Source organism: Erpetoichthys calabaricus, chromosome 12, assembly GCF_900747795.2.
Source record: "Erpetoichthys calabaricus chromosome 12, fErpCal1.3, whole genome shotgun sequence".
Classification (NCBI taxonomy): domain Eukaryota; kingdom Metazoa; phylum Chordata; class Cladistia; order Polypteriformes; family Polypteridae; genus Erpetoichthys; species Erpetoichthys calabaricus.
In genome coordinates this window covers 136,410,684-136,435,309 of record NC_041405.2, presented here as the reverse complement: position 1 = coordinate 136,435,309, position 24,626 = coordinate 136,410,684, and the positions used below count along the sequence as shown (strand labels likewise).

Genomic DNA, 24,626 nt, shown 5'->3' with positions numbered 1-24,626 from the left:
ATTTTTTTTTTCTTCAACCTGAAAAAAGCGCATTATGTCATTTCGGACATCAAAACAACGAAGATCATGTCTTTGCAAATTGATAGACTTCGTTATAATGAGTTTCCCCATGAAAAAATCAGCAACATTGTACTGAACTATTGACCATCAGGAAAAAAACAGTGGTGAATGCAAAAATGCACTTTACATCGAAAAAATTACCAGAGGCCCTAGACACAGTAATTAAAGGTGAGGTCACGTTGGGGAGCATGCACTGGTACAGCATGTTGCCGCACCCACCACATGACGAAACAGCTTAGGATCCCATTTGGCATCCCCCCAGGCTGACACATGGTATAATAGTTTCTTATCCAGGACACTCACAAGCCCAGACACTCAGAATCCTTGTTCAGTCTCTCAAGAGTCCTGATCAGAGCCATCATTGAGCCCGTAAAGATCACAGCATCGTCAGCAAAGTCAAGATTACTGAATCTTTCTGGACTCCACAATCTTGCCCTACACGCAGTCCATGCATTATTGAACAGAGTAAGAGCAAAAACACCCCCCCGATGAACCCCAGAATCAACCAGGAAAGACACAGAGATGCTGACTCTGCACAGCACTCACAGTACCAGTGTACAGGTCGGCCATGACATCCAGCAACTTTGGGAGATCCTGCCAAGTCACAGGCTGTCCCACAGGGCAGCTCGATCGACTGAGTTGAACACTTTATGAAAATCGACAAAGGCTACAAAGAAACTCTGACAATATTTGAGTTTCTGATAATTGAGAACTCTCAGTGCCAGGATGCAGTCAATGGTAGACTTCTTAGGCGTAAAACCAGACTGCACTGGTCGGTGGTAGGTAAGCATGTGATCATGGAGTCTGTTGAGGATGACCCTAGCAAGGACCTTATCTGGCAACAAGAGCAGTTTTATCCCCCTGTAGTTGCCGCAATCCAAGCAATCACCCTTCACTTTCCAGATAGGGACGACAAGTTCCATTTTCCAGTCAGTTGGGATGACACTCAACTCCCAAATGGAAGCAAAGACTACTTGCAATGCATGAATGTCAGCATACCACCAGCGTGGAGAAGTTCTCCCTGGATACCACAGATCCCTGCAGCCTTCCCTACCCTCAGCTGGTTCACCACTTGTGCAATCTCAGTGAGATTGGGTGGTTCACAGCTAATTGGAGGATAAGCCTGAAGAACCGCAGACCCAGAGATGTCCAACGTCCCAGCTGGAGGATCAGCTTTAAACAGCTGCCGAAAGTAGTCATTAAATGTGAGTTTAGGAAATATTTCCAAGAATGGAAAAGGCTGTGAGACAAGTGTATCGCATCTCAACGGGAGTATTTTGATGGTGACTAAAATGGAATTGCTGTAATTTGTATAATACAGTATTTGTAATTTAAGGCTACAGTACAGTATCCAAGTATTTGGATGACTCAGCAGGTACTGTTGCTACATGTAAACACTAGATAAGGTCATCCCCCAAAACTCTCTACACAGACAAGAAGGAGAAGCCACAGAGAGAGAGGCCAACAATCACCTTGAAGGAGCTACAGAGTTCAGTGGCTGAAAATGAAGTAAAAGTGAAACATTCAGCCATTTTAAGAACACTGCAGAACACTACCCTCTATGGAAGGATAGTACAAAAGACACCATGTCTGGAAAGTGCATTAGGTCCATTGTGACATGAAAAAAGGTTTTGTACTCTGATGAGACCAAGATAAAGCTTTTTGGGAAAAGTTAACAGAGATGTGGTTCAAAGGCATTACTGCTCAAACCTCAAATGTCACACAGTACCTGCAGTGAAGTACAGCTGTGGTAACGTCATGCTGTCGGGCAGCTGAGATTGGGCATGCAGATAAAACAAAAGGAAAAGTGGAGGATAGAAAAGATAAGTCTGCTAAAAACTGATATTTGTCATGTCATCTTCCAACCCACTTAATCCAGACTAGGGTCACAGGGGGTGCTGGAGTCTACCCCCCCAGCATAGGGCTCAATGCAGGAATAAATCCTCGCTAGGCCGGCAATCAATTGTATGGCAGCCACACACACACACCAAACACACACTAGGGCCAATTCGCCTAACCTGCATGTCTTTGGACAGTAAGAGAAAACCGAAGCACTCACGCAGACACATGCAAACTCCATGCAGGGAGTAGTTCACCCTGGTCTCCTTTCTGTAAGACAGCAATGCTACCATCGTGCCACCCAAATGAAATTTGGATGAAAGTTAAGTTTTCAACAAGACAATTATCCTAAACACAAAGCCAAAATAACTTTTGCGTGGTTTATGGAGAAAAAGGTGAATGCCCTGCAATGGCCCAGTAAATATCTGATTGAGTATTTGAAAGCTGCAGTGCACAGGCTTCATCTGACTAACCTGGAGCAAACCTGTCCAGAAGAATGGGCCTGAACCACTCCTGAAAAGAGGACAAAGCTGGCATGGGCTTACCCCAAAAGCTGTTATGACTGCAAATAATGGCTCTACAAATATCACGATGTCAGGATTGAATACTGACACAAACAACTTATTCCTTTTTTTTTCTTCAAAAGATGTTTCCTAACATGAACAAGCATCACATTAAAAAAAATAATAATAATCACAGAAAGCATCATTTCAGTGTTGCCGGACATAAAACAGAACCTGTGTCTGTCCACACTTTACATCCCCTGGCGTTGCTTACCTTCAGAAGCATGATGTCATGTGTGCTTGTTGTTTGGTTGTACTTTTCATGGGGGATGATCTCTTGTACTTCAATCCTCTGCATGGAATTTTCAGGTTTTAAGCGATTATGAACCCCCAGAAGTGCCGTGATGTAACTGCGGATGGCAAATCAACACACACACAAATACATGTCAAACAACATAAATCTGATTGGCTGCTGAAGATGTACATGTGGAGCTGAGCTCTGGGATGGTATCATCTGATTATTAGTAATGAAGTCAGTTATGTATACAAGTAAATGGGTGTTATGTGTCCTGGACAGAAGGGAGGAGACACAATGGACCAGCTATTGCTTGGGTGCCACATTTTATTCCTTATTGAAATATATGGCCAACTACACCATATTCTAGACATTAAAAATTTGTTGGGGTTGGGGCCATCAATGAAGCTGAAGTCACCATGTTAGTTAAAAAGCTCCAAACAATAACAAGGTGACATCTGTAAATGAGATTGACTGGAAATGCTGAAAGCACTGGATATGGTGGGGATGCTTTGGCTAACACGTCTTTTCAAAGTTACATAGAAAGAGGGGACAACAAATTAGTAATGGCAAAATGGACTAGAGGTCCTTATTTTTAAAGAGAAATAATGATGGTGTGTTGCAGCTACTGAGTAATAACATTCCTAAGCTTCCATGGCAAAGAGAATAGTGGCTCTGCCTGATAGCTGAACCTGAGACTCAAAAAAGGACATGGCTCATTCCATCCTGGTCATGGAAAATTGGAGCAGCTCTATACTCCTGCACAGATATTTACTTGGGTGTAACCGTGTATCTTGTAGTATCTTCTGGACTATAAGATTTGTGTACCTCTGCTCTGAGCCATTCAGTGCCTGTATCTGCGGAGCAAGAGTTGTGTCTACAGAAGAGTCCATTTCATTTGAGTATGCATCATATCTCCTCTCCTGTTCATGACGTTCAAGGACAGAATATGAAGTGGTAGTCAAAGTCTGGAGAAATGCAGTTTTGGGGTCTGTTTTCAGATGACTTTATCTTCATGGCTTCACCAGATTGATTTCCAGTGCACAGCTGAATGTGCTGCAGTTGGTAATAAAAGACATAACACCTCTTAATCTGAGGTGATGGTCCTCTACAAGAAAGGCAGTTACCCCTAGTGAAGGACCTGAAGTACCTCCAGGACTTATTCATGAGCGTTTATGGAAGTGATTATGAGATTGACGAGTGAATCAGTGCAGTGGCAGCAGTGTGTGACCACAGTAATCAAGTGGTAGTTATATCCTAGGACAAAGTTACCGGTCAGTCTAAATCTCCATTATCATCTATATATAGGAGCTCTGGGTACTGACCAGAAGAATGTGATTGTATGTACAAGTAGCTGAAATGATGCTGGTGTGCTCACTCTCCAAGAAGGATTGAGGAGCCTGGCAATACAAAATAACCCTAAAGCACACCTAATGAGTTACCAAATGGAGAGCAACCAGTTGAGGTGTTATGGGCATGGAGTGAGGACACCCCTAGGCACCTTCTTTAGGAGGTGTACAAGGCCCAGGACATATTGGAGTCATTGGAGACAGACCTAGGACATATTGGAGTCATTATATCTCCCAGCTGGCCTAGAAGCATCTGTATATTTCTTGAGGAGTTTGAGAAGAAGTTAGAGAGGATAAGGTCAGCTAGTGAGCACAACTCAATGTTACTACTATGACATTCACCTGGAACAATGGACTGATGCTAATGATGACGATGATCTAATTAAAACAAATGGGTGCCTACTGAGCCCAAAGTCAAAGGAGACTGATTTGTTTCAGGCCAGTTTTCAGATGTCTTGAAGGATGTGCAAGAAGAAAAGGAAAGAATCAGGAAATTACAAAGCATGGGCCAAGACCAACATAAACAAGCATATATTTCTTCTTGCCATGTCAGAGAACCAAATGCAAAGTCGTAAGTCAGGAAAACTACTAAGAACAATTGGAAAGTGTAGTCACCATATCCATAAACGTGGGCAGTGAAGTCTTTATGAGGTCAGCTTAAAAAACTGTCATGACAATGATGTCACATGACAAAACACCTAGGGGCAACTCAGACCCGTGTCCTAGCAACAGCTACTCAACATGGTGGTAGCCTGAAAGAAACAGAGTACTGGGAAAAATACAAAATAAAATGGGGCAAAGTTTCTAGTAATAAAAAATAGCTTTATATTAGTAAAACATATATATCCATTTATCCATTATCCAACCCGCTGAATCCGAACACAGGGGTCTGCTGGACCCAATCCCAGACAACAAGGCAGGAACCAATCCCGGGCAGGGTGCCAACCCACCGCAGGACACACACAAACACCCACACACCAAGCCCAATTTATAATCGCCAATCCACCTAACCTGCATGTCTTTGGACTGTGGGAGGAAACCGGAGCGCCCGGAAGAAACCCACGCAGACAACATGCAAACTCCACATAGGGAGGACCAGTGAAGCGAACCCGGGTCTCCTAACTGTGAGGCAGCAGCGCTACCACTGCTACCAATATATATATATATATATATATATATATATATATATATATATATTTTTTTTTTTTTTTTTTTTAATTTAAAACTTACTCTTACACTAAAGAAAATGTACAGCAAAATGTATAAAGCCCAGAAAAAAAATTATGATGAAAACATAACAGCAACTATGTTAAGGCATGCAGAGGATTATTATGAAATGGCAGCAAAACCAGGTGATGCAAATGGATAATAGCAACATCAGGAAGGACAGAAAGTCAAAAGTGGGAGATCGATGAATAATGGCAGCCAGAACAAAAGGATGAGACGACAATCGAAGTCAAAAAAATGAAACAGAGTTAAGACCAAACCTAACACTAGGGCCTACTTGAAATTCAAACTAACTACACTGAAGAATTTTAAAGAAGGAGTTTAATCCACCAATGGATAACACAGTGATCACAATCATGTGACACATCAAACAATGAAAAACAAGATGGGAAAACATAAAACTTTTTTCCCAACAAATCAAAATTAAAGTTAAACTTAATAAACAGAATCCTTATAATAAAAATATCTACAGAGTTCAAATTTATATATGTAAAACATGTTATAATATTACTCACTATGGCTTAGACTTCAAAACTCCCTAATTTAAAATTAAGATGTAAGAGGTGGAATGGCAGAAAGATCTTCCATTGAGGATGCAATGCCATTCCCAGTATTTGCCTTTGTGGACTTTGCTCGTTCCCCGGTGTCTGTGCAGGATTTCCTCCAGGTACTCCCATTTTCCACAGATTTCAGGTTAGGTTAGTTGACTTTTCCAAACTAACCCTGTGTGGGTGTCTCCTGTGATGGATATTCACCATATCTAGGGATGGATCCTGACTTGTAACCAGTGCTCTCTCTGAGGCCCTGAACTGGATTAAGCAGGTTTGAGAATGTTATGTTTTGTTATATGAAAAGTAGGGTGGGTCACCACCAGAGCAGCTGGAAACTCACCGTCCCTTGCAGTGGGCGGCAGTCAGAATGAAGCTAGGGTTAATCAGGAAGCCTCCACAGGTCATTGTGTCTTTCTCTGTTTCAATCTCCAAGAAGGCCATGTAGGGCCGGCTGTGGGGCTTGGATTCACGTCCACCGATGATCTGGCCTCTGGAGGCACCTGTCAGGAAGGGAAAATGGATTTATGAAGAGAGCCCTCTGAGTACAGGAGCTTGATGGGAGGCAGATTTGTGGTGTCAAGCACTTAAATGACCCGTGCTGGATGGAAATCTGCATGTCACTCATCATCAGGCAAACAAACGAGCCTGATGGACTGAGTAGTCCCCTCTTATTTGTCAAATTTGTTATGTGGTGGTCTTATACCTGACAGCTGTAGATGAGCTCACTTGACTGGGTGGCTCAACCACACTGAGTGCAGATTTCTTTACATGAATCTTTTCACATTGACTACAAAACTGTCACTTAAGACGGAAGCAAGTTAATACAATGCATGAAGTATCAGTTATTTCCACACATTTCTAAAACTTTCAGCTGATAGGATTCGAATGGTGGAGATTTAACCTGCTTCCTTCTGCCAAGCATCCCCTGAGGAGCCCTGCCACCTTCAACTAAACCCCCAGCCCAGGGTACCTGCAAATCCAAGGCAGACGCCAATCACGGTGATCCAGCACAGTGCCAGCATGTCTTCAGTCCAGCCGTAACTTGACTCTGATCACCTTAGTAGAATACAGATGAAAACTAAAGCCAACCACAAGACTCAGGTGGGCGGCGAGATGGCCAAGAAGACACACTTTTACATGCACCGCTCCATTTCCTGTCCTTTGAGTAAAGCAAAAAGGTTTTCATTTCTGAGTAACTTGAGTCGAATGGTTCAGGAGGAGTCTGTTGTCATAATCACAGTATCTTTATGACGATACATCAAAAAATGAGTCAGTCCAGTCAGTCTGCCAGAGACGAGCCTGAAAGAAAAATGCAGGCTTCCCGTTGCTGATCTCCCACGGTGCTTTGCACATCATGAGGAATATTGCAACTGGGGAGGGCTTGGCTTGTACACAGACTTTCAAACTGAGTAACCTGGGCACATGTGTGTCTAGCCATTTTCAGAGATGATTTACGCAGCCCACTTACTTACATAGAAGGGAGACGCTTTATTGTATATAGTGCCTTGCTGTAGTAAACACAATCCCAAGGTACTTTACAACTGGAGACAGGCATTCAAATGGCTTAACACAACATTCTCAAATCCACTTAATCCAAATCAGAGTTCTGGGGGCTCAGAGCCTATTCTGGTAGCAGTGAGTGCTAATCAGCTACCAGTCCCATACAGAGGTCCAGTCCACTTTAGGACACACATACCCACACTGGAGTCAGTTTTGATTTGCCAGTTAGCCTAACCTGCATGTCCATGGGAAGTGAGAGGAAAACTGAGGCAGACAAAGAAGAACACGCAGACACACAGACACTGGATTGTAACTACACTATACTATGGTGATGTCCAGAACCGTCATGTCATTTTCTAACCTTCGTAATCCAAATCAATATCAGGTTTGGGGCTGGGTTTGGGGGGTTCTATCCCAGCTAGCTTAAGGTGCAAGGCAGAACAAACCCTGTTGAGGGCACTGGTCCAACACAGGGCAAACACTCACACACCCAATGCCAATTCAACTAACCTGCATGTCATTGGACAATGGCATTAAACCAGAGCACCAAGATGTAACCTCACACAGACATGGGGAGAACATGCAAACTCCAAGCAGGGAGACAAACCCTGGTCTCCTTACTGCGAGGCAGCAGCGCTACCACTGCACCACCATTCCAAAACTGGTTCACGTTTCTTTTTATACAGTTGGGATGCAGGCCAGTTAAGGGATGTGTAGCTTAGGTACTAACCATAATGGATCTATTAGTCACATAGTGTTGTGTAACAAAGACTTTTTGTGCCCATTTTGTGCAGATCAGGTTTGCAGAGAGCAGGTGCCTATCCAGGCTTCACTTACATTAAAACAGTAACAAGCTCTGGTTGGAGTGCCAGTTTATCAGGCCAGTTACCTGAATCTTGCAGGATGTTGGATTTTGCAACGAAAAAAAACAAAACAAAACAGTGAGGTTAAACAGTAAAAAGAGAGCAGCACACCACTGGTACTGAGAAAGTTAGCAAGAATTAATTTTAAAAAGCTGCTTATGCAGAATGCCTGTCGCCCTGACACAAGGATGTTAGTTTCTAAAATATCTGCTTTGGCCTACTTGCACATGCATTGCACTGTAAACCACAGAGTTGAGGTTTCAGTTGCTGCCTCTGACTTCTTGCACGACCCTCAGAGAATCAGTAATCCTGCTGGTGCTTCATTTTAAAATAACTATGGCAGGGTTGACATAAATAGAGGTGACTATGAAAAGTAGATGCCACCACAGCCAGAAGTTGGGTTTGTCTTTCAGCTCGACAGGTTAAGATGGTTATCATCTCTAGGCTGAATGTAGTGGCATGAGTTCACGTCCAGCAGCTCTGAGTTAGGACACACAGCTGAGTGTGGCAGCCTAAGACAATTCATCTGGAGGTGACAGTAACTTTGAAATTGGCCTACAGTACAGTATGTGAGAGCATATCTGAATAGGCCCTGTGACAGTGCAGACGGTGCCATTTTAGGTGGAATTTAGCACAGTAACAATCTTGTTGTTTTGTAGCAATGGCTGCCATTCTCCTGAGATCAGTGCTGTTATGGTTCAGTTTGGGTCATTTTCAGAAGAGAGAATTCACATTGAAGAGAAGCTAATTGGCAGGAACATGTTAGGTGATTCACCTTGAATATGTTACATAAGGAGCCATGTGTGAGATAATGTCATACAAAGAAGTGAACAATCAGGAAAGGAAACGACAGCATGGTGTCCACCTTGTTCATAACATCCATGGGTTAGAGCAGGGGTAGGCAAAGCTGGTGTTGGAGGGTCTTAGTGGCTGCAGGTTTTTCTTCAAACAAAATTGCTTAATTAGAAGCCAGTCCTTGCCAATAACAGATCTTAGTTTATTTTATAGCTTGTTAGTATTTTCATCCTGCTATGTCAATTCATTTTTACTGTAGCTAACAAAATTCACCCCCTCAAACTTTTACACAACATTGAATCCTAGTTTATTTAACCTCCTTAGCGTTAGATCCGAGCGTCACTTGGGATATAAAAACAGTGCTAAAATTGTTAGTCCTGTGTGTTACTTGGGCAATGATATAAACACATCTCACATAAGACCCAAGCTGTAAAAGTGCCAACAGCATTAGTGCCAAGGGTTACTCAGGCAACAGTGTAGATGCATCTTCTCCTATCCTCATAATGGCATCTTGTAAAAAAATGCCTCTCCTCAGCATTGATGACGACGTGAATCTGTCTTGAGGCAGTCAGTGAATTCTGGTGAACCCAAAAATGACGCTCTCGTCACTCTCACAAGTGTAGTGTGCTGTTCATATTATTATCATTATTATTCACCATTATCATTATTATTATTTGTATAATTATTATACTTTCTACACTTTCGACTTTGTACTTTTAGTGTTTTGCATGTTTTGCAATAGAAAGTTGAAATTGAATAAAAATGTAATTTTTCAAGCCAAAAAATGCATTGCTTTTTACTTGTTTTTTTTTTTTTTTTTGAGAAAAAAATGTAACGCTAAGGAGGTTAAATTGTGTTTTTTGACATCAATCAACAGAAAAAAGACTCTTTAGTGTCAAAATGAAAACAGGTCTCCGTTAAGTGGTATAATTTAATTAGAAATATAAAACACAACATAATCGATCACATCAGCATTTACCCCCTGCAAGTCAGCATTTAGTAGATGCACCTCTGACAGCCATGACAGCCTTGAGTCAGCGTTCACAGGTCTCCTTCTCTCTTTCATCTGCACTCTGCCATTGTCCCCTTTCTTCTTTGCAGAACACCTCAGGCTCTGTCAGGTTGCATGAAAATGATGAGTGAACAGGTTTTCGTCAAGTCTAGGAACAAATTCTTATTTGGATTGAGATCTGCACTCTGACTTGGCCAATCCAGGACATTAACGTTGTTGTTTTCAAGCCATTCCTGTGTAGCTTTGGCTTTATACTTGCAGTTATTATTTTGCCTGAAAACTAATCATCTCCTAGTTTTCCTCCAGGATTTCTCTTTATTTTGATGCATTCATTTTACACTCAGATGCCTTCTGGGCCCTGCTGCAGAGAAGCATCCCCACAGCCTCCATGCTTCACCGTGGGGATGGGGTGGTTTCATTAATGTGTGGTCTTCAAACCTGCTGTGTAGTCTGATGGCCTGATTGTTCAATTTTGGCCTCAGCAGACCAAAGAACCTTCTTATAGCTGACATCAGAATCTCCCATTTGCCTTCTGGCATACTCTTGCCAAGATGTTTTGTGGGATTTTTTTTTAATCCCATAAAGCTACAACTGGGAAGGCACCTGGGCAACAATAGTTGTTCACACAGTCTCTTAAATTCTTTCAGTGTGGTTTGTCATTTTTTTGCACAATCACTCAGTTGTGCCAAGTTCTTTCCACTTCTTCATGATTGATTTAACTGGACTCCATAGGATATCCAATGACTTGGATCTTTTCTTGTCTCAATCCCCAACTTGTGGTTTTCAATCTGCCTTTCACACAATTGCATGGAGTGCTCCTTTGTGTTCATGGTGTAGGTTAGGCCACCATACTGACTCACCATGAGTTGGACCTTCCTCATTCAGTTGCATTTATACTTCAATCAATTGAAACCCCAGACAAGTGATCTCCATTGAACTAATTCTGGGACTTCTTAAACCAATTGGGTGCACCGGTGAGGATTTAAGTGTGCCAGATTGGAAGGGGCAATACTTTTGTGGTCAGTTATTTTGTACTCAAAAATTTTTGCACAGATCTGTTTCCTCCTTGATATTAAATGGTCTTGTTCTTGTTGATCGGTGTCAAAAAAGCCTAAATCAATCCATTGGGATTCAAAGCTTTTGTTAGACACACATGAGTAGAGAATAGCCAGTAGGCCATAACAGAGGTTATACCACTCCTGAGTGTGAGAGGGCGCTGTCAGTAACTACTTCTTCTCCAGCTAGACACAAAAGGCCCTTGAAGAATCTTTAAATAAAGAGTTTATTTTAACAAAATGCTCTTGTGCCCAGTGGAGCTCAAAAAGCACAGAAATTGCCATAAAATACAAAGGCAATCCAATGGAAACAAATTCCCAACGGCCAAGGTCAAAAAACAGAGCAAATGTTCAAACATGTAGAAAATCACAAGAGAAGCACAAGGCACAGCCAAATACAATAACTCACCCACTCCGGATAGCATTCCAAATGAACCACCAGGCAGAGCTTGTAGCTATCACAAAATATATGTGTGTGTATAATTGTAAAATATATTTTGTAACTTATATTGTATATCATAATAGTTGTGGTGCAATCTTATTGTGGATAATATTTTCTTTTCTAATTGTAATTTTATTTATTTTATGATCTCAATGTATTTGTACATAAGTTTACAAAGTTGGTCTAAATGGAAGTTCGCTGTGGTCACACGATAAGGTTCCTTGGTGGAGCAGAAATGCACATAGTGACACACTTAATGGACATTGAGCTGAAGAAAGGTTTTAGTTTTAATAAGATAGTCAGAAGTAAAGTATCAGAGAGACTGTAATAAAGACTCCTGAATTTCTGGTCAGAAGGCGCACACGGTATGTTTTAATTTGTTATCCCTACACCTGTGTAATTCATTTATTGTTTAATTTACTAGCTTTATTTTAGTTTAGTTTTTCATGGTGTTTGAGAGCTGTAAAAAGAGAAAGAAAGCAAATAAATACTCTTCAAACATCAGTCGGAGCGTGATCTCATCCGTAACAGGAGAAAACTTTCAGGAGCAGCTAAAGAGCTGGCTCTAGGATTTTTGCTGCCCGGGGCAAAGTTGTAATTGGTGTCCCAAACCCCAAATTTTGAGAGGAATCATCGCTGCCAGACCCGTACATTGAGACCTGAAGACAGGATTGGGGACAGCAAAGTATTTAGGACCTCAAATTCACAATTTGAGAATGTTGAGTTATAGCGACATCTCAGAAAAATATGCTCTTGAGGAGAGCCATTTCAGAAAGTAAGTAGGAATCGGGCTGTATCGGTGGTTTTTATTTATTGGTTTTAATGTTTCTTTAAAGAAAATGATGAAAGAAACTCTTAAGTAATTGCTAAAACTGTAAGTCCATATAATTATCTATTTAAACCCCCAGCCAAACATGTACCTTTTGATGACGGTGACAGGTTATGTGTATATATATATTTTTTTTTTTTTCTGTTTCTTTTTTTTAACTAAGACATTACCGTAACATATGCAAGTCATTTAAATTAATAATATAAAATGAAAACTTAGCATAATGACAGCATTTAGTGAAACTGAGACTATAATATTATGTTTAAATAGGAATCCTTACCCACAATTCCTATGTACTGTCTACAAATAATGCCATCTACCTATCCAAAAAAACACACAACTGCTTTAGCGAGCCCAGAGCGAATCTCACGAATGGTGGTAAGCAACAGAGGACATTGTTTGTTAAGCTTTAACAAAAGTTTTTATGGATGTCCTTTGGGAGAGGATCATAGTTTGAGTTAAATCATCTTTTGGCAATTCACCCAAGAGCTAAAGTCCTGCTGTCGTTTTGATCGTTTAATTTTATTTCGCCATGTCTATATCTTCAATGCTACAGTTTGAGGATTATTATTATTGGCATCATCATCATTGCAGAGCCTCCAGATGGACTTCTGTGAGGTATGTGCACGGGACAAAATGTGTTATTTTGAAGATGTTATCAATTAAATCCCCGGCACATACCTCGTGGTAGTCTTTTTCCTCCGGAGGCCTTTCCCGACCCATGTAGTTGCTCCGTAGCTCCTCTTGAGCATCGGCCATGATGAGCGTGGGACCTCCGCTTGGGCTGCAGCTCTGTTTAGCCTTCTTCTTCCCCATGACGGACTTGGTAATCGTGGGTTCTGGCGATTTTTCTCTGCATGTCGTGATGCTGTCTTCTTGGGGTTTCTGTCCACAGAAATTTGTTCAGGTCCTCTGCCAAAACGACGGCCAGAGTATCCTGCCGGCTACGCCACTGTGACAGATGGGGGCGCTGTCGTCCCCTTGAACCCTCAGATCAGACGTCAGACACCAGATAAAAGTTCAAATGTTGACTTTATTATAATAATAAATGTTCACAAGCACCTCCACCTCCACTATACTTAATAATAAATCAATAATAATCATCAACAATAATCTCAATCCTCCACACATCTCAGCAGCTCAGTCACCCTTCCTCCCAACTCGGCTCACTGCTGGGCTCTCCCAAACTCCTTTTATACTTCTTAACCCAGAAATGTTTCTGTCCCTCAGTTCATGTGACTTTATAACACTTCCGGGTTGGGCAAAACTCCTTTTCTTCAGCCCAGAAGTACGCCATTTCCTCTGTCCCCTCGACTGGGAAGTACTTCTGGGCTATAAGGCAAATAGAAGTCCCTGGGCCTCCCTGCAGTGTTCCCTGGCGGCCCCCATGGTATCCAGCAGGGCTGTGCATTAAAACTCCAAGGTCCATGAGGCCCTGCTGGAATTCAAGGGCACCTCCATGTTGCAGGGAGGGCTCTATCTGGCAGCCTGGGGGTATTGGCCGGGATAAACTGCCGGCCATATATCACACTGTTTAATCAATATTGTATCACGAGTCTTTAAAGCCCTTATTCTGAAGTGTTACCAGAGATTGCTGTCCATGCTATCCATCACAACAGATTTCTTGAAATGTGCTGGTCCACTATATGTGGTGTGATCATCTCACATAACTGACTGATTAAGAATTGAGACTATTCAAAGATGAGATCTACATCTTCCATGATGATAATTACAACAGAAGTCTAAATGATAAGGACATCCACGAGAGGGCAATTAGCACACCTCATCATTCACATAGTGTCAGATGTCATTATCTGTGAAAGCTGCTTGTTAGGGTTAGTCTGAATTAATGACAATAACGTGAGGAGATCCTACCACCCGTCATGTAACATTTTGTGGTGGGCCTGTCTGGTACCATTTACCACCAGCCTTAAACCCACTTATAAACATCTGAAAACATATTGATCCCTGACAGTTCACATGGGAAACATCTTGGAACACTTAATGTTACTCGCCTTCTTTGTGCCATTGCCTCCCTGGAAGATCAAATGCTGGATTCTCAGCCATATGTGCCAGAAACCACCATTTGATCCCAGCTATGATTTGTAACTGTTTGTGCATGAAAGTCTGGGGTAGTATCCAACACTAAATGACCCTACAAGTAGCTTCTTTCCAAAATAATACATTGTTCTACTTCCTTTATTTAAGAATCCTTTCTTATTCAAGTATAATTGTTAATTAACTGAATGATATTTTTTAATGTGAATCATTGCCCCTGGCTGAACTATTAATGTCTCACTTATTATGACATTTTGTCCTGCCTTCCTGGACTAACTAAGTTTGTATCATCATTTGGGATGGGCATGAGAACTTGGGATGGGTTTGAGAACTTGAGAACCTCAGAACGTGTTCTACAAGAAGGAACTAGAAGTGTATCATAAAGGACACAACCAAGATGGACAGGTACAAAATGATCAGAGGAAAAAAGAACCAGGAGATATAAACAATCCTGAATCACAGTGAGAACGAAAGCGATCATAACCAGAAAAACTATTGACCCTGTCAAAGAAGGGAAAAGGGGGAAAATGAGAATGAAAAGTTAAAAGAGGATTTCAGAACAACAAATGTAACCTAACACTGGGCCTACTTGATTGGTTATGCAACCAAGTAATGTCGCTACACGGAACCGTCCTCACAGGTACAAATGTCATGGTCACATGATGTGATTCCTGTGTCACATAAATACATAATGAAAATTAAAAAGGGATTTTTGTAAAATCAAATCAAAATGGAGCAAAACCCCTTAAAAATAGATTCAATGATGTAAAAACCTTTAAAGAATTTTAAATACAGTGATCCCTCCTCGCGTTCCAGAATCCCCCGCGAAAGGTGAAAATCCGTGAAGTAAAAACCATATGTTTATATGGCTATTTTATATTGTCACGCTTGGGTCACAGATTTGCTCAGAAACACAGGAGGTTGTAGAGACGGGAACTTTATTCAAACACTACAAACAAACATTTGTCTCTTTTTCAAAAGTTTAAACTGTGCTCCATGACAAGACGGAGATGACAGTTCCGTCTCACATTTGAAAGAATGCAAACATATCTTCCTCTTCAAAGGAGTGCACATCAGGAGCAGAGAATGTCAGAGAGAGAAAAAAGCAAACAATCAAAAATCAATAGATAGATAGATAGGTGCTGTTGGGGCTTTTAAGTATGCGAAGCACCGTGCGGGAAGCATATCGCACGACAAAGCAGCTGCAGTAAGCCCAGCAAGAAAGGGAGCAATGTGAAGATAGTCTTTCAGCGTTTTTTAGAGGAGCGTCCGTATCCTCTAGGGGTGCGAACAGCCCCCCTGCGCACAATATATTTTAAGCCCTTATAAACTCTCCCACACCCTTATAAACATTTCCCGCAGAGTTATACAGCATAAACCCTTTATATTCTCTTAGATATTAGGTAAGATTAGTTGAAATTATGTATGTAAACACACTGTTTATATACTATGCACAAGCATACGTATTGTATATCATTGAGGAGTTTTATTTAATACATAATACATGCTCTGATTGGGAAGCTTCTCAGCTATCCGCCAATAGCTTCCCTTGTATGAAATCAACTGGGCAAACCAACTGAGGAAGCATGTACCAGAAATTAAAAGACCCATTGTCAGCAGAACTCCGCGAACCAGCGAAAAAATCCGCAATAGAGTGAAGCCTCGAAAGTCGAAGCGCGATATAGCAAGGGATTACTGTACACGTATACTCATGCATAATTATGACAAGATGAGTTCCAATTCCAGGTTCATGAACTACATGGAAGCATAAACTGAAAAAAACACAGGCAGTTCACCTACAAAATATTGAATTGCACTGGTAAGGCTGGATCCTGCCGACTATTCTTCCAAATGAGACCTCACTCTGTTAGCTGGGATTCACCAGCATGAAGTCTTGACTCCATTACCCCAGATATATATAAGCTGGACCTGCTTTATTCAAATGTTAACACCTTCAAATGAACATCTGGACAGGTCTGACCATCTTGGTGCCACCTATAGCCCTGTTATTGATTGCAGGAGTTCTCCAGATTCCAAGCCAGAAATTCTTATGTGTGTTTATGGGGTTGTTGTTTGTTTTATTATTTATATATTACCTATTATAATATTGATTGAAGAAACACAGATGTTGAGAAGTGATTTTTAACAATTTTTTTCAATAACTGTAAAATGTGTTCAGTTTCTCATTGTTGTCTCTCAGCATAACAGGAAAAATCTCTTTTTTAAGAGCTCCCTTTTTCCACTTTAAAATCCCACACCCTAACATTCTACTGGAAATTACCAACAAGAATATCAGGCAAGATCAGTATATAAATTTAACTTGTTAATGGACATACAAATTCACAACACCCCTTACCCCCAGTTTTAAGGGCAGTCAACTAAAGAAAATGGATAACCCCAATGAAGAAATGACTTTAAGGTGCCTTTGAAGATGAAGACTGCTTTTCTCAGTTACGTGAGTCTGTTGTGTTTTTCAGATGACACCCTGATCGTCCTCATCACGGATAATGTGAACGTTGTCTCTTCGTCAATCGCTTCCTTTGAACATTGGATTCAAACAACATAAGGCAAACTTCCGTCTTTCCAAAAGCATCTGATTGTGGAGCTGCTCTTGCTGAAAGTGCGTTCTCCTTTAAATATTTTTTTATTACAAAGAGGTGGACATTTGTTGCATGTTAACTGGCTCTTAGGGATACAAGGTCCATCCATCCATCCATCCATTTTCCAACCCGCTGAATCCGAACACAGGGTCACATTGCTAAAAACTCTCTGTGGTTTCAGGTGCCGTGGCTTAGCTGGTTAAAGCGCCTGTCTAGTAAACAGGAGATCCTGAGTTCGAGTCTCAGCGGTACCTGCTCTTTGTCATACTCCTTTAATTGGGTTTTCATCTTGGCTGTCGGATGTGCCTGAGAACGTTGCGAGGAACAAGTTAGCTTTGTCCGTTTCAGTGTGGAAGACAGTGGTGGAGCAGAGATCTCAGCTTTAGTTCTCTATGCTTTGGTCAGTGAACGAAAGAGAGGAAAGCAAAAGCCTGCCCACTTTCCTGACATGTAACAGATTGTCTGTAGCAAGGCAGCGATGAGAGAGAACAATTGATCATGATATAAGTGCAGATGAAGTGTGCGTGCTTAAACATAGATCTTGGCTTTAAGCCTTACCAGCTCTGTTAATTTGAATATAGCAGGAATGGACAGAAGGAAAGATGCATTTTTCATGTGACAAGGTGGCCGAGTGGTTAAGGTGATGGACTGCTAATCCATTGTGCTCTGCATGCGTGGGTTCGAATCCCTCCCTTGTCGTAACTTTAAACCTTAAGAGTCTATTATCGTTTCTGCAGCTATCAGTGCCAGCAGTTCAGTTTCAAGAAGAAAATATTCCGACACTGCTTTCCGCAAATGATCCCACCTGCCTCTGAACGCAAAGATTGCCTCTTATGGGAGTTTCTCAATCCGAGCAACACCTGATGCTCACCTGCAGTTTCTTTGACCATAGTTCACAATCGAAGTATTCTGCCCTAAGCATTCTGTTTTACAGAGTGAAATGGAAATTTGGCAAGTAAGGCTTTCCAGTGGGGCACTGTGGCTTAGCTGGTTAAAGCGCCTGTCTTGTAAACAGGAGATCCTGAGTTCAAATCTCAGCGGTGCCTTCTTTACTCTGTGTCCTTCGGTTTCTTTTCTACAGTACACGCACAGCTGAATCAGTGTTAAAGTGAACTTGAAATTAGACTCCGTTCAAACCTTGCCGCATACCTGCCCGGATAAATTAATAGATTTTACGTGTTTATTTATTTATTTATTTATTTATTTTTAAGTCTTTAAAACTAGAATTACCAGAGCCTACGAAAAAACTCATAGATCCGGCCCACCTTAAATCGCTTCTTAAAACCGTTCTCACCTCTCCGCCAGCGTCTTTTGTCATCTAAATGTACTGATAAAGACAAGCTGCCAGCAGCCGGCTATTCCATCCCCCCAACGACTTAGAACGTAAACGAGATTTTCCCAGCTCATGCCTTGATTGATTATTTGGGAGTGAAGTGGAGTTTTAGAGTAGAAATAATAGATTGTTATTTGGAATACACGCATTTCATATGTGTTGTATTTCTACAGTAGTCTATGTAAACACATTGTTAAAACAGAAACGTTTTACAATATTCTAGTAGCAAATGACAAAATGTAGGCATAAACTATACTGTATAATGTAAGAAGCCTGAAGTCCAAATATCAAAGAAACACTTTCACAAAAGGTACAAAAAAAAAAAGCCACCGCCAAAAAAAGCCGCCTTAGTGTGCGACATTGACACACATGAGCTAACACCGCTTCCGTGGTGCAACAGTATCAGTCGCTGACTGGGAATCCGAAGGTCATGAGCTTGATCCTGCACACCTCCATTTTGAGAAATGTTCTTATTTTCACTATTTTAGAATAAAAAGATACATTTGATTTCAGTCTGTAACAGCCGGTGTAATTTATGATATTTGTAAAGGTTAGCTTTATTTTTTTTTTAAATTCACTTTTCATTGTCTCAGTCGCGTTCAGGATCCTTCCCTACCACCCCCCACCTGACACTGCTGTTATCACATAAAGACGCGCTATAGCTCTGCAGTTTATCACGATACATACGACCGTGTGTTTTTTTTCCCTCAATATTGCCAGTCCCCACGTGTTGCTGTATGCTGTTTCTTTTGTACTCCAGGACATGCAGAGGAAAGCATAGTAAAGAGCAGTCACTTCAGCGCTATATGCAATCATCAGACACTCCCCATCTGACACTGCTGTTTTCACATAAAGACTCGCTAAAGCTCTGCAGTGTACTTGTGACTGCATTGTGATACCAATGCTTGCGAACTGAAGTGTCTGCATGCACTTTCGTGGCATTACACGCGTATTTTTTGAGCATGCCCATGTAGCTCAAACACAGGAACATATGTTGATGTAAAAGTATAACAAAACAAGTGCACTTTTATTCAAGACTATAACCGAAGAAAAAAGAAAGCAAGTTACAGTAGGCGGTTGATATGACAGCTTGCGTGGGGCAATGCTAAGAACTGCTGATTTCCATTACGTGCAATATAACTGTTAACATTTGAATCTGATGATTGCATATAGCGCGGTCTTATTCAGTGTGCGCAAGAACATGCAGGTGGCCAGTTGCTGCGTGCTACAACGCACATTTTAAAAAAAGAAAGAGACAAATATATATGTGACATTTTGAAGAAATCATTTTATGCCGCGAATAGTACCAATCAGAAAACATTGTCAAAGTAATGCAATATTATTTGAAAACGAACAGCGTCAGGTTGGGTGTGAAGTTATACTGGCACTATTTGAGTCAGATCAGAAGCTGAATAAGCTGAACAAGCTCCTGTTCTGACTCTAAGTAAAAAGCATGAATTAATCAACAGAAATAACCGCGATCGACATTGTAAACTTAACGATTTACAGTGCATACCAATTTATAAATTTTATGTCCGTTTGAGGAAAAAAAAAAAAAACACTTTCTCCAAAGCTGGGAATCGAACTCGTGTCTCTGTAGCATGGCAGGGTTTCTCTGCTCCAAGTCAGCAAATCTTAGCGTTAAGCCACGGAAAGAGTTGTAGTATCCTTGAACCTTTTGTGAAAGTGTTTATTTGATGTTTGGACTTCAGGCTTCACACATTCTATAGTTTATGCCTACATTTTGTAACATTTATTACTAAAATATGAAAAAGTTTCTGTTTTAGCAATGTGTTTACACAGATTACTGTAGAAATGGAACACGCATGAAATGCATGTATTCCAAATAGCAATCTATTATTTCCATTCTAAAACTCCAGCAGTTCAGTCACTCCCAGATAATCAAACAACGCATGAGCTAGGAAAACTTAGTGAACGTTCTGCGACGGTGGGGGATGGAATAGCCGGCTGCTCGCTGCTCCTCTTAATTGGCACATTTAGAAGACAAAAGAGAAGTGAGAACGGTTTTAAGGTGGGCCGGATCTACGAGTTTTTTCGTAGACTCTGGTAATTCTAGTGTTAAATGCCTTCATAATGTTTTGCCCTAACAAGAGCGCTACGGGGCCTTAGTGAATCCACAGGTTGTGGGGTCTTAACATACACAGGTTTGCCAGTTTCAAGGACTGGTGTCACCACTGTATCATTATCTCCAGCAGATTCAGGGGAAGTTGGTATTTCTGGGTTACCAGGCAGCTGCAGAACAGTACCAGTACAGGGGCTGCTGCATTGACTCAGCTTCAGGCACTGGACATTCACCCATCATCCACTCTCGAGGCTGATCAACGTGGCAACAGCAAATGTGTTCATTATCTGTTTGAACACGGTTAGACACAGTTCCAGTTGCCTCTTGCACTGCTGCTGGTATCCAATGTGGTTCTTCTACAAATTAGCGCACAAGTCCCTTCTATTAGGGTGGAAATTGCCGAAATACACCTCCATGCATCCGTGCTAGTTCCCCTTGCTTTGTATGCATGTCACCTTCAAAGGGCTGGGTGAAGGAGACCAAGTGCAGTCGTCAGTCGTCTTTTCATTAGCAACTCTGCTGGTCTTTTATCTGTAGAAGATTTGAGCATGTTGTGCTGAGCTAGGAAAAATCTGGCATGGCATGTTTGCCAGTTACCAGCTATGATTATCCATAGGGCATCCTTTGTTGTCCGTATCATTCACACTGCTTGTCCATTTGAAGATGGATGACAGGGGTCTGTTGTCACATACTGGATCCCATTGCTTTCTGTGAACTCTTTGAATTCAGCAAATGTAAATGCTGTACATTTGTCCAAGACAATAATATTCGGCAATCCATGTGTAGCAAAGATAAGACGCAAAGTGTCAATGGCAGCATGATGGCAGACCTGGAGTGTAGAAGAGACACCTCCAGCTACTAGGAATGGGAATCCATGGTCCATCAAAATCAATGTGGATCCGAGACCAAGCCTTAGCTGGCCATTCCCAGGGTTGTAGTGGTACTCTTGATGGCGCATTCGTGACTGTTGGCATGTTTTGCAACACTTTACACCATTCTCTATTTGTTCTTTTATGAATAGAGCCCAAAAAATTAGATAAACCTAGCATTACCCAGGTAAAGCTTGAGTAACCCAAAAGACCCGGGTAAAGTTGGAATTGGATTTAACATTTTGTCTGGGTAAAGTGCAACCTTCCCTCATGCATCTGGGTAAAGCTGTTTTTTCCTTTTGTTAGGGGTTTGAGCATGCACAAGTGTGTAGAAGCGTATGTTTCTCTACCACCCCCCTTAGAGATAACAATGGCTACCATCAGTGAAACATGTGCTGTATTTAAACAGCATTTTTAGGAAAGTTTTGATCATTCAAATAGTTTCTACATGACAAATGAGAAATAGCAAAGACATCAGCTTCTAAATGATCTAAGGACTATCGCTACCTGAAACGGTTTAATGTGTTTACCGTTGGAAGAGTTGAGAAGCTTATTGCTTCTGTTTGACCAGGTCAGTCTAATGTTAGGTATGTTGTGACGAAGAAAGAGATGTTTAATGTATTGCATGATACGCATCTCTCTATTGGACATGGTGGGAAGCACAGGATGTCAAACAAATTTGAGAAAAAGTATGAGAATATGACACAGAAAGTCATTAAGCTAAGCTTTGCTCTATTTGAGGTTGGATAAACCTAAGATTACCCAGGTAAAGTTATTCCACCTTTACCCAGGTCTTTTGGATAATGCAAGCTTTACCTGGGCAATGCTAGGTTTATCTAGTTTTTGGGCTGCACCCGTAACAGATCAATTCCTGGCCATCATACATAACATCATGTGTGCCAGGGTGGCAGTCATAAAGTAGTTTAAGCACATCCCCTCATGCTAGAACAGGTACTACAACATGACTACCCCATAAAACACAACCCTTGGAAGATGATAGTTCATTACGTCTATTGGCAAATCACTACATGGACTTCAAGAGGCCAACCATGCAAAAGCCATTGCAGCTCACAAGACAGAACTGGATCCTTCTGAGTAAGTGGAGCAAAGCATAACGGGTGACATGGGTTTAGAATGTTGTAGGAGACAGAGAAGTGGCTTATTGTCTGTGCAAATTGTAAACTAACAACCTGCAAGTACTGGTGACATTTTAAATACCAAAAATAACAGCAAGAGCCTCCTTATCTGTCTGAGTATAATTGTGTTCAGTGGCCGACAGTGTCCATGAGGCAAAACTAAATGGGGAGTCCGCACCTTCAGGCTCTATGTGGCTCAGCACAGCTGCAAGGCCATAGGGAGAGGCATCTCTAATACAGACGGTCTTATATTCTGAGCTGTGTTCATTGGAATCATAGTGTGTATCTCTTTCATACCATTAGCAGTTACAGTCTTCTCTGTCCTCAGCATATGTGCATTCTGGTTTGCAATTTCTGCTGTTTAGAATACGCTCCTCCTCTTTCTTGAATGTTAAGATCGGCTCTGCTAACAGCTGATGCTGCAGTAAAGGATCAGCCGCACCACACGCTATGTGATCTTGCAGCATCTGTTCGAATTGTTCACCTACAGAAGCTCTGAACCGCACAATGAAACAAATTATGGAATATCCTTTATCTTGTACATTTGTGAAAATACCCATAAGTATGTGAAAATATCTCATACATATGAGATACTTTTATGTATGTACGAGATGTTTTAACTTGCGTATTCATGTACATACAGAATACCCACAGTGCATTTTTGCAAATTTTAAATCTAACTTCATCTCATACGCACGTGAAAGTATCTCATATGTACGTGAAAGTATACCGTACATACAAGAAATTTTTCACGTACATATGAGATAAGGGTTGTTCCATAATTTTTTTGACTGGGCAGTTCAGAGCTTCCGTATTCACTAAGTTACATTGGGCTGAAAGTTTTCTCAGGTCAGCAGCAAAGCAGGCAATATTTTGATTTGGCAATTATTTATAAATGTGAAAATGGAAATGTTGTACAACAGAGTTTTTGTTTTAGATATCCATAATCTCGGTGTCTTTCAGGATCACAACACTTACTATTTAAAGTGTCACACCTCTGTCACAGTGAAAACAATTATGGGATAACCCTTCTCTCATATGTACATGAAGATATTTTCACATACATACAGGATACTTGTACATTCATATGAGATGTTTTCACATATATACGAGATACTTTCACTTACGTACGAGATGCTTTAATGTACGTATGAAATAAAGTTAGATTAAAAATTTCAAAAGTGCACTGGGTATCTCATATTTATGTGTAAGAATGAATCTGAGATCCACTGAATTAAGCAGGGCGGCACAGAGATAGCACTGCTGCCTCACAGAAAGGAGACTAAGATTTACTCCTGGGTGTTCCCTGTTTGGAGACTGAATGTTCGCCACATGTCCAAGTGCATTTGCTCGTTTCCTCCCACAGTCCAAAGACATAGTAATAGCTAACTAAGTTATATTTTTTTGTTATACTGTTGACTAAAGTGAAAGGTCAGCGTTACCTCACTGATGGAAAAACTCAGTTAGCTTTGTTTATTTGAAAATGTCCCAATTCTGAGTTCACATGGAAGTTCTGGCTTGGAAACCTGTCTCCAATAGTGTGTACTGTAGCCCATAAACTAACCTCTTCTCTGCTAACCCAGAAACCTCAAGTTCGGTTTGGCTTTGGTTCTATTCCTAATTTTTGGTTTCTGACATTCTCTACTTGTGATTTTTGTGGCTGTGCTTCTAAAACTCATCTTACCAGTTTAGACCTTGGCTTGTTATTTTTTTACACACCATCTTCTATTTCTATCTCTATGCCAAATGACTGCTTCTCTATTCAATCAATACACTGCATTTTTGTTTTGGTCTCTAAAACTTTAGACAACAAAGATTAACTGTTAAAAATGTAAAAACAAAAAGCCAGATCATGACAGTCTTGGGCCCAACTGTAAGCGGTAGTTCATGTTGGGGAGTTTTAATAAAGTTTATTGATTTATTTTAAAAGAAGGAGGAGGAGCAACTAGTGAGAGGAAGGGTAGAAGGGAAGAGAAGTGTTCTTGGGTAGCTTAGTGTTGTATATTCACTGTTGGGTTATAAAAAAATAAAATTGGCAAGTAGTCCACAAACTGGGGTGACCATCTATGTGTGCCTTCCTAAACATTAAGGACTCCTCTGCTACGCTACTGAGGTCACTCAAGAGCCAAGAAGAATCGACGCTGCAGTCTGGTAAGGTGAGAATAGCGAACTCGCTTCACCCACTCTTAAAGCATTGCATCCACAACGTACAGCTTTTACACATCAC

At 41.1% G+C, this 24,626-nt stretch overlaps 1 protein-coding gene and 3 non-coding genes across 4 annotated transcripts in view; 3 read left to right on the top strand and 1 right to left on the bottom strand.

Annotated features, from left to right (window-relative positions):
* The window catches only part of LOC114663166 (transmembrane protease serine 9-like), a 47,559-nt gene that overhangs the window by 6,973 nt on the left and 15,960 nt on the right, over nucleotides 1–24,626 (bottom strand). The window contains exons 6-9 of the mRNA XM_051935413.1: nucleotides 13,002–13,205; nucleotides 7,686–7,746; nucleotides 6,165–6,324; nucleotides 2,677–2,812 (exon numbers count right to left, since the gene is read on the bottom strand). Coding sequence (XP_051791373.1) covers nucleotides 2,677–2,812; nucleotides 6,165–6,324; nucleotides 7,686–7,746; nucleotides 13,002–13,205 — 561 coding nt within the window. The remainder of the gene's footprint in view (nucleotides 1–2,676; nucleotides 2,813–6,164; nucleotides 6,325–7,685; nucleotides 7,747–13,001; nucleotides 13,206–24,626) is intronic.
* Nucleotides 17,159–17,232, top strand: trnat-agu (transfer RNA threonine (anticodon AGU)). Its single transcript has one exon. It is a non-coding gene; the product is annotated as a tRNA-Thr (tRNA).
* Nucleotides 17,596–17,677, top strand: trnas-gcu (transfer RNA serine (anticodon GCU)). Its single transcript has one exon. It is a non-coding gene; the product is annotated as a tRNA-Ser (tRNA).
* On the top strand, nucleotides 17,951–18,024 carry trnat-ugu (transfer RNA threonine (anticodon UGU)). Its single transcript has one exon. It is a non-coding gene; the product is annotated as a tRNA-Thr (tRNA).